The sequence below is a fragment of the Micrasema longulum genome, unplaced genomic scaffold (assembly GCF_059751315.1).
Source record: "Micrasema longulum isolate JH-2025_06_02 unplaced genomic scaffold, ASM5975131v1 h1tg002460l, whole genome shotgun sequence".
Classification (NCBI taxonomy): domain Eukaryota; kingdom Metazoa; phylum Arthropoda; class Insecta; order Trichoptera; family Brachycentridae; genus Micrasema; species Micrasema longulum.
The window spans coordinates 25,113-35,909 of NW_028279604.1; the positions used below are offsets into that span (position 1 = coordinate 25,113).

The 10,797-nt window shown below is 32.7% G+C and overlaps 1 protein-coding gene across 1 annotated transcript; it reads left to right on the top strand.

Moving 5' to 3' along the window:
• The first annotated feature begins 8,987 nt into the window (after positions 1 to 8,987).
• On the top strand, positions 8,988 to 10,556 carry LOC148272150 (uncharacterized). The gene is made up of 2 exons (XM_088240457.1): positions 8,988 to 8,992; positions 10,106 to 10,556. The coding sequence occupies exons 1-2, from the start codon at positions 8,988 to 8,990 to the stop codon at positions 10,554 to 10,556; spliced, it is 456 nt and encodes a 151-aa protein (XP_088096583.1).
• The last annotated feature ends 241 nt before the right edge of the window (positions 10,557 to 10,797 follow it).

Genomic DNA, 10,797 nt, shown 5'->3' on the forward strand with positions numbered 1-10,797 from the left:
GTGTCATTGTTAATCTTCATGAAAAACTATAATTTTGTAAAAATTTACAAAGTGCAATGCGATATTTTTTAATGTTTTTAAAAATCAAGTAGTGGGGCAAAACGACATATGTACCGGTAGAGTAAAATGACATAGAATGTCATTTTTCCCCACTTAATACTTTTTTGCTTAGCAATTATGTGCGTAAAACATGAGATTTGAATACATTTCCAAATATATCAGAGGCTAAAGCTAAATTTTCCAAAAAACATATCATGGAAAAGTGTTCACAAAGTATATGTAAAAAATTGAATATTGATTCAGACACTGAAGACTCTCTACTTACAGATGATGAAGACGACTGCTCATGCATTTATTGTAATGAGTTATATACGAGATCAAAACCAGATGAAACACGGTTAAAATGCATGAAGTGTGGAAACTGGGCTCATGCAGAATGTGCTGATTTAAATAAAACAAACCAAGATTTTTATTTGTGAAGTGTGCATCTAAAATTTTAATTCTTTAATATTCATAAATCAATTCCGTTTTTAAAAAGTGTTGAATAATCATCCCATTCACGTTTATATCGTACGTCATTTTGTACACTCGGTGGGGCAAAACGGTCTTTTGCAGTATGTTTTTATTTTTGTATTGTTATTTGATAGATTTGTATTTTTTCTTACAACAACAGTATAACATGTTAAAAAATAGTGTACATTTTGAACCAAAGGGATTATTTACTAAATATGTTATCAATTATTTAATTTTCATTTTACAAAAAAATCTATGTCATTTTGTACACCCTTCCCCTATCTATTAAAGAAAAGCGGACTGTAGTGAAAAAAATAATTTTATTCAGCTTAGTAAAAGGTTGAAAAAAATAATCAAGGAAAGGAGCACGGAAATAGACCATCGTTTGAAGCAATTAGGATGTTTTCTTATTTAAGAGCACTGGATGATAAAATTCACTATAAACTATGATATCAAACGGTTTACTATAGTAGCATTCACAACGACAAGCGATGATTCCTAGAATTCTTATAAGTTTTGATGTAATATCAAAACCTTGTTTATGTTTCCAATCCAATTGTACAAATCTTATATTTTGATGTAAGATAACTACTATATGGATGGATTAAGAGAAAAATGGGAAGCAAAAGATAATTGGCCAGGAATAATATAAAAAAATGCTGTTTTATATTAAACATTACCAATGCCGTGATTTATACCATATTTAGGAAAGGGTTATGATGGTATCGTGAACCACTTAATTTAAAAAAAAAAAATTAAATAAAAAACCTGTCTTTGTAGAAAAGTTATCGGTCAAAAAAATCACTAAACCTACGGCGACAAAAATAATTACGTTACCTTTATCAGTATATGAAAAGAATTTAATTAAATTCTTAAGAATAAAACACCGTTAAGTTATTTTATTGGCAAAGGTTTTCTGTTTCGGGCTGTTTAAGGTGTAACAATTAGTTTTAATGCTGAGCTGTGTTCAAATACTTTGTGTATAAAACTTTTGAAAGGCACGCCACGCCACCTATCCAAGGAATATTCATGTTTCTTCAAATAGTAATAAAGCTTTCAACTTTGACATTTAAAAGTTTTCACGATACACTTTACCTCAAATGCATACATTTGAGTTGTAGTACAAAGATTTAATTTTCTTGATGAAACTTGTCCAATTTATACAAATTTGATAAAGAAAATACACGAAACAGTGGACATATAAAATATTTGCATAAAAGTTTTTCTTTTATGTTTTACCTTTGTCTAAGCAAACGGAGTTAAGTTCTCTATTTGAAATAGAACCAGAATTCTCGACGAGTGTTTTTTACTCGATGGCTACTCTCAAGTAAAAATTCTAAAAATTGAAGGTCCACCTCAAAAGGGAGTTTGGCGTGTTTGCCATTCATGCTTTTGGTTCTGGGTAAGATTCTTGGAAGGGTTTTTATAAAATATTTGAATATAAGATGGTTTTACACTGCAACATTTTATTGTTCCTGGATTGGCACCTATAGTGTAAGACTGATCACCTTACTTTACATTAACATATGATCAAGATTTACTGCATGTTCTTTTCTAAAATAGTGTTCTATGTAACATTAGGCGCGGATAAGGGTTTAATGATGATGTTTAGGCAAAACAAAGAATACAGTAGCGCTTCGTGTATAAAATAGAATCAAAACCTTCTTTGTAACATGCTTTTGACTCGAAGACTACTAATTTAGGTAAAAATCTGTAGGGAAATGTTACAATAATTAAACCATGGGATAGTCTGCAAAGTTAAGTATCAAATAATTATAAGTGTCTGTGTGAATGCATATTGGTTATTAAAAAACCGTTTAGACGTGTCCCAGAACTCAACCATTATCCACATGTAAACAGCAATTTGATACCGCCACCGAGATAGACGGGCAGGCTATCTCCGCAAAACAATGATTACCTCGGCCGCATTGTCCTGTGACAGCATTTTGTCACTCCCGCACAATAGAGACAGAAAAAAAACATTTTTATAATTTGTTTCGTTCTTTAACAATTTTAATGCACCGTGGCATAAAATTAAGAATATCTTTCGTGAACTCACTCGTAACAAACTCCGTCGTGTATTCATCTTCGCAGCGCTTACGGACGAAGTACGGCCAAATGTATCTATTATTCCAGCGTTCTGTCTTGCCGGTCGAGGCTGTTTACGGAGCTGAGACACGACAATATTGTCATATCTATTGTATTGTCGACATGTAAACGGCCGTTTACTGTCACAAATTCACAAAAAATCATAACCCAGTTACTTGTCCTCCCATCCTGCATCAGTTTGATATACGTCGCAGAGTCTAAAACTGAAATTGCCGCAATACTTATTCATTATTCATCCACTCGTGCCAGTGCTGCGTCTTGAATCGCTACCAAAAGCCTCCCATGTTACGCATGTCTCACTTAGTCTGGACCACGCGACCTCTGTGCCATTACGCAGTGTTCATTGTCAGGATACTATTCATAGCTAAGTACCGCAGGAAAAAAAAACAAGGCAGGTACAGGTAAGAAGCTAACTAATCTTATTTACTTGATTTATTTATTTTATTGGCTAAACAAAAAGTATGTAGAGAAATGATGTCATTTTTTAAATACTCGCACTTTCATGAAGGACGTTCATGCATACCTAAATAAATAGCTTAAACTTACGACAGTAATTTTAATTAAATAAAATATAACAAACGCAAAAAATAAGAAATGAAAAAACGTATAAAATAATTCAATTTATTAAATATGCTCATATAAATATATAATGCTTCTCTCAACATTTCTATGATTTTCGTTTTAAATTTACATGCATAGTCATAAAAATATCAGCTTTGGTAAATCAATTGTTTTATTGCTCGGATGTTTCAGGTATTGTAGATTGTTTCAAATAGTTTGTCAACGCGTTGTCTGTGTAAAAGATAAAATTTTGTGTTTTTTGGTCTCTAGATGGCATACGAAATCTAAGTCATTCAAGTTTATTGGAGGAATCAATTTTATTATTTATGAATTTGTATAAAAAATACTGGTCTAACATTATTCTTTAATTTTAAAAAGAGTTTATTCTATGGTACTGCATACTTTCAGAATTGTTAGAGAGCGTAAATTTTAACCGGTAGTCGACCCGTTTAAAGCTTTTTTGTTGGATTTAATCTCCGCTGGTCAAGTTTATAAACGACAATAGGGAAATATCGTATACTACGCATACCGATCAAATTATATGAAATGGATTGAGAATATATATTTTTTAAAATCAATATGGATATTATGAAGAAATGTGAAAAAAAAATCAATAAAAATACGTTCGTAGAAAAACGCGACGTGTTTGGTCTTGGTTGTTGTGATGTCAAGATTCGTGATAATGTTTGAAACAAAATTCAATGGCAAGGAACAAATGAGCATAAATTGTGATGTATGAAGAGCGTGGCTGAAGGAATGACTGTTTCTGTGGGAATTTAAAACTACAAATTTAAAAATACCTTTTATGCCACCAATGATCAAAAATATTTTTTTTTACTGGACTGTATTCCATAGACTTTTATTACTTTAAAAATGTAAAAAAGTCATATTTCAGTATCGTCATTGGTGTAGTTAACACCACGATCACCGCTATTGCATATCGTATCACACAAAATCATTAATATCTTAAAAAATATAGTACATTATATTTTTTTAGATTTTAATGATTTTGTTGACATAATATAAATTACGTGCGCTGAAAAGGCTTCGCATAAGGAGAAAATTCTTTTTCTGAGTCTTTCCCCATCAATTAGTAAATTAAATATAATGCGTACAGTAGTAGTGAATACGAGGTATCTAATACTCACATGTTCTCCAATTACAAAATAATAATTCCCCATAGGAATTATTATTTCTTATCTTATTTAAGGCCTTTTGAAGCAATATGATTTTTTTGCGTTATTTTATAATCAAAAAAATTAATGTGTTTTATTAAATAGGTGGCAAAGTTTGTATTTCGTGTATTTATTAAAAGATCAGTATTGTTGATGTTCTTGCATATTTGATTGGAATTAGGTTATGGTCCCGTGGCCAATGTTGCAGACTCACGGATCAGAGGTCCAAGGTTCGAATCCCACTCTACCCTAACTTGATATCCATTTTCTCATGGTGAGTTACGCACAACTCGTTGAAATTTGAATTAACTACCTTAATTGAAATATTTGGGTAAATTATAAAAACGTAAATATTTCCTTAATTAAAAAAATAAAAATTTTAACCGCATTTTTATTAAGACAGCTTTAATTTCACTGTAAAAATACCAGTCACGAAAGTGATGAAACCGCTCACTGGTTATTTCAACTAAATTAAATTGTTAGATCATTTGTTTTTTTTATTTCTGTAAAAAATATAATAAACTTTCACCAGGAATTTTCGTTAACCAGCTTTAACACTTTAAAAGTATAAAAATATTACATACCAACCACGCCGAGAATTAAACCCGAGACCTCTTGCGTAGTAGGCAAACACGCTGACCAATGATCCACGAGGTGGACTAACTGTAGGTAGGTACTGACATTTATCATGTTATGTTGTTTTATTTTGTAGATAAACGCCTAAACTTCTATTTATCAGATGTTTGTATTCAATATTTACCTGCTGATATTTTGCTTACTGATACAAAAGTACTAAGATAACAATATTTATCAACATAATTCTAGCTATCTAACCATCACGCCATCTCTCCGTTGCAAGTATGTTTGTAATACATGGATTGAAAAATGGTACAAGATCTTGTACGAGATTGAACCAAATGAGTACTGTATCGTGTTATGCACAAATTGGGTGAAATCTGTTATCAAATTGGAAAAAAATAGAAGACATTGCAAAGTAATGCGGCTTCTAGAGACCAAAAAGCGTGGTAACGTCAGTCAGCCCAACCGAGTCAGCTCAACGCAGTCACTCAGTTTTAGCATGCAGTCTAAGTGCAGTCAGTTTAACATATCATTGGCATCAGCATCGGTGTAGTATCATACTCACGCTATATAATTTAATTCCTTATTTAATCACAATGTAATAAATACACATCTCTCCAATACTTTCTCACTGGCGTTATTATGCGCGTCGTTTATTTGTTACAATATTTTACCTTTGGTTAAACGTAATAATACATATATATATAAAAGGTGATGTTAGTATGTGTGTCCTCGATGGGCTGAATCAATTTACGTGCCACAAACATATTTATAACTCTTAATATCGTCAATTTATTCAGTACCTGGATGAAAAGTAAGGAGCAAAAATGTTTTTTTATCCATTACCAGAGTTGAATCCGGATATGCGAGAAGGCGGATACAAAAAATGGATAGAGGTTGTTTTTTTGTGGGATAGAAAAAAAAATAATTTATGTCTACTAATGAAAGTTACATCATTTAAGAAAACCGAACCTATTTCTTTGGTAACGTAGAAGCAACTTTTTAAAGTATACTTAATAATGTTTTATTATGAGAAGAAACAGTCTGACTTTTTTTCATACAAACGTATTGACACCACGGTATTTTATTGATGAATTGTTTATTATGGTAACTAGAACCATCCGAAATCCCGTAAAAATATCCAGTTTCATCCGCTATCTCTGGCGCATGGTTATACAAATACGGTACATTTTTTTAAAAAAATGCAAGACGTACAGATAGAGTAATTATTATTATGTCAAAAAAATAGCAAAATCGGTTCAACGAAAGGTCGGTTTTGTCTATTATAATTAGGCATAAAAGGTCCGACATGCGGTTGTCTTTTTTGCACTGTATTGGGGAGGCATCTGCAAGACCGTGACGTAAAAACAATCTTCGAATATTTATAAAATTTATCGAATTCCCCGTCACCGCATATTCTCACAATTTATGTAACATAATAAAAATAATAATGTATATGTAAATATCTAATTTTCACTAAATACGATAGTTGATATCATACTTTCGGTTTTGTTCATTTTATATACGATATGTATACGAGTATGTAATCAAATCTGCTCGTTACGTCTGTCTACACTATGACTGGTGTAGGGACGCCTCAGCCAACATCCACAAACACCCAGTCGCGAGCACAGAGTTTTAAACTAGGGTAGGCAGTAGAAAGAAAAAAAAAGTACGTTTTATTTAAGTAATATATCTTACCAAACAGTTTCCTTCACTCCTCACATTAGTTTGAATCACTATGTTGTTGCCTTGTAGTTATTGTTGAAATTACCTAAGCCACATCAAATATCCAAATAAATGCTAAATTTATAATAGATATTACAAGCCAAGTATTGAATACCTGAAGTGGCCGATAATTTTGTTTACAATTTTTAAAGAATAAAGTCCGTGTTTTAACTTATTTTTATGTCAAAATTACGCGTTTTTCTTTTGTTGAATATTATGCTTTTTTAACATCATCGTAAAAACTGCCAGAACGCTTTAAATCTAAAATGTATGCATTGATTAAACACACATTTCCGTCACTATCACAAGTTTTACCAAACTCCTTTTCAATTTTTTCATTAACAAAATAAATATGGACTCTATTCTCGAATGTAAAAAGGAAATAAATTTAAGGTTATTTATCTGACATTTAATATTTGACTGTCTTTTGTAAAATAATAATTGAAAAAAACGCTAGATGTCAGTAAGTGCTCGTTTTTTGTTATAAAATAAGCACTGGCTAAAAACTAACCCTTACATGCGTAATTACAACTGAAAAATAACCCCCACACACACGCATTGATTATGTATACAACACTAATCATGAAAAAATAGGCATATTTAGTTCGTGCCTTTGCCGTTAGCGGCGCGCCGATTGGAACGAAATACGACTTAACCGAAATACATTTGGCGCATTTTTCAAATTTTACAAATAGTTAATCGTGTATTTTATATTGTTTTCTGTTATTGTTTTAATAAAATTCTAGTAGGGTAGGCATTGCTTATGTGCTTATATGGAATGCACGCCACTGCAAACACCTACATACTTATGCAGGACTACAATTATGTTATTTTGCTCATCGAGTGTATTTTGTGAAATCAAATAGAATAACAGTTCCAAAATTCAATGGCGCAATTAACAAATCAATTAATTTGCTAAAAATGTTAAGATCTTGCAACTTGCTTTTGCTAAAAAATGACAAATACCGGGAATGAATATGCATCATATTTTGATATATTTAGTTTATCTCTGCCTAACTTAAAAAATAAAGTGACCAACATATTTTTATCAAAAGAGTAAATCAACTTCAGGAGATTAGGTAAAAATAGTTATAATTTGATTGATACATGTATTTTGTTATTTTATAATTTCTTTAAAATATGCATGTATTTCAAGTAATTTATAATGTGTATAAAACGAGTATAATAATATTTCATACTCGATATTTTTATATTTTTATTTTTATCTATACCACATATATGTAAATGGCAGAAAAGCCGTATATAAATAAATAAATAACATTTTCTGCCTTCGTCTGTGTTTTGCGTGAGACAAATGTTTGTCTGTTTAAGTATTGCAAGTCACGTAGTTTGCGCGGAGAACTATCTCTTGTATTTTATTTTCATTAAAACCCACCCTGCCCTGCCCGCGTCCTCTATCTTCTCCCTTAGAAGAAGAACTGAAGGGAAAATGTGGAATTGGTTTCAACGACGGGCTTCAATTACGAGAGAAAATTCGTTTGAAATGCATTTGAAATTTGAATGAGTTTCTTAATACAAAACACCCCCCACTTGCCCTATTTCACGGCGATTGAAATTAAAATAGAAATGCAATGCATACTCATTTTGTAATATAAAACATTAATTCGTATAGCAGGTGTAGATATGATTAACTGACAAAGAGTAAAAATATACCTTAAAATTGGCAAAAAGGTGAAAAACTACGCTTCGTTGCATTATTGTTACTATATATTGAATAGTAGTTGATTAACAAAATATTATTTACATGCATTACTACATTGGCGGCCTCAATTGTGCAATGGCTAATACACTTGACTCACGCACGAAAGGTTCCACGTTCGATTCTCGGAGAGAACACAATAAATTGACATGATATTTCTTAAGCCTGGGTGTTCTGTACTGTAATTCACTGCTGTAATTGGGCCTCCTGGACTGCTGTGGTGCAAAAAAAACGAACGTTGTTATGCAGAAAGCAGCCAGTTCACAATTTTGATAAAATTAGATATTGGTGTTATCGGGTGCAGTAAGGTCAATTCCAAATTTCGCTAAAAACAGCCAGGCCGCTTTAATACAATTAACTTTTATACCCACCTTCTGAAAATAGTGCTGATCACAAAAACGGCATTTCTAAATTTGTTGAAAACACCAACAGCAATTTTTTTTACGGTAAAGATGTTAATGGAAAGATTCATGCATACAAAAATCTTGTTCTTTTAAATAAATCAAAATGGATAAATACGAAAGCATTTTAATTTTATAAAACAATTAATTGAAAATAACATATTGTAATACAAAGAGTAACCTCATTAATTCAAAGTATAAATGAGGTATCATTTAATATTAGATCCGGCTGCAAAAACATATTCAGCGTTAATAACAAACGAATTAAGTAATTCTTCCCAATTAATAACCATCATAAAGATATAAAATCATATTTAAATATATTTCAAGAGAGAGGGAAAACATTTTTGAGAAGGGAATATGGAAATCTAGGCATTTACAGGGTTTATGACCTATCATTGGCTGGTTTAAGTGGCCACTTTACACACTGTGTAACCATTCACCATTCTGCCCATGTTAGAACATTTTCTCAACCATTTCGGAGCAAAATTTCTCTGATAATAACACCAGAGAGGCATATAAGGAAGTGAATTTCTTTAAGAAGGGTTTGAAACCAAGCACAACACTATGCAAGGACTCTGTTGGAAGAATTGTATCTGATAAGGAAAAACTACTTCCGCCGACCACTTAATCTTAATGGTGATCTAAGAGACCATACTACCAACATTTCTACTGAACTAAATGATGAAGAACCGATGAACCCACCAACTATGTCCGAAATAAAAGCAGCACTAAAGAGACTCAAAAACAATAAAGCACCTGGTAAAGATAATCTACCTGCCGAGTTGTTCAACTATGGTAATGAGCATCTTGGAAATCTACTACATAATTTTATTACGAAGATTTGGACTCTAGAGAAAATACCTGAGGAGTGGAAAATAAGTATAATATGCCCCATCTACAAGAAAGGTGATATATTAAAATGCGAAAACCATAGGGGCATATCACTTCTATGCACAGCATACAAAATCTTCACCACAATATTGAAACAAAGAATTGAATCATACGCAGAAAATATACTGGGAGAATATCAAGCAGGTTTTCGAGCGGGTAGATCCACAACAGATCAACTATTCACCGTAAGGCAAATTTTGGCATAATGCTGGGAGTTTGATATAGACATACACCAACTTTTCATTGACTTCAAACAAGCATATGATAGCATAGATCGAGAATGTCTATACGCAAAAATGCTACAGTTTCAAATCCCTCCAACATTGATTTGACGGCCTGGCCCCATCTCTTTTAAATATTGTGCTTGAACATGTCATAAGAAGAACTCTGATAGACACAAGCTCCAATATTTGTTATAAAAGTAGTCAATTTGTTGGATATGCGGATGATATCAACATTGTCGGAAGATCAATAACAGCCATCAAAGAGGTCTTTGATCCCTTGGAAACAGCTGCACGAGCTGTGGGACTGCAAATCAATGTTGATAAAATAAAAATGATGACACAGAGCCGAAACCCATCGCACAGAGCAAGAGGCTGTGTCCAATACAAAGATAACTACTCCTTCAAAGTGGTCGAGCAATTCACCTACCTGGGCTCCAGTAAAACTGAGAAGAATGAGGATCCAGCAGAAATCAGGAAAAGAATCACAGCAGCAAACAAAACATACTTTTCTTTGCTGCCAGTGTTTAAATCACGTAACGTCCATAGGAAAACCAAAATTTCCATGTACAAAACAATTATACGTACTGTATTGGCATATGGGTGTGAGGCGTTAACGCTGACAGTAAAGATGGCTGAAATGCTGGACACTTGAACGAAAAGTACTCAGAAAAATCTGCGGACCAGTGAGAGAGAATAATCAGTGGCGCATTTGGCATAACGAAGAGCTGTACAATATATACCAGGCCCCGAGTATCTCGGCACATATAAAGATGCTTAGATTCCGATGAGCCGGACATGTACAGCGAATGCCTGACTCACGTGTCCCTAAAACAATAATGTGCGGACACCCGGGAGGAAAGAGATTAGTGGGGAGACCCAGGCTGAGATGGGAG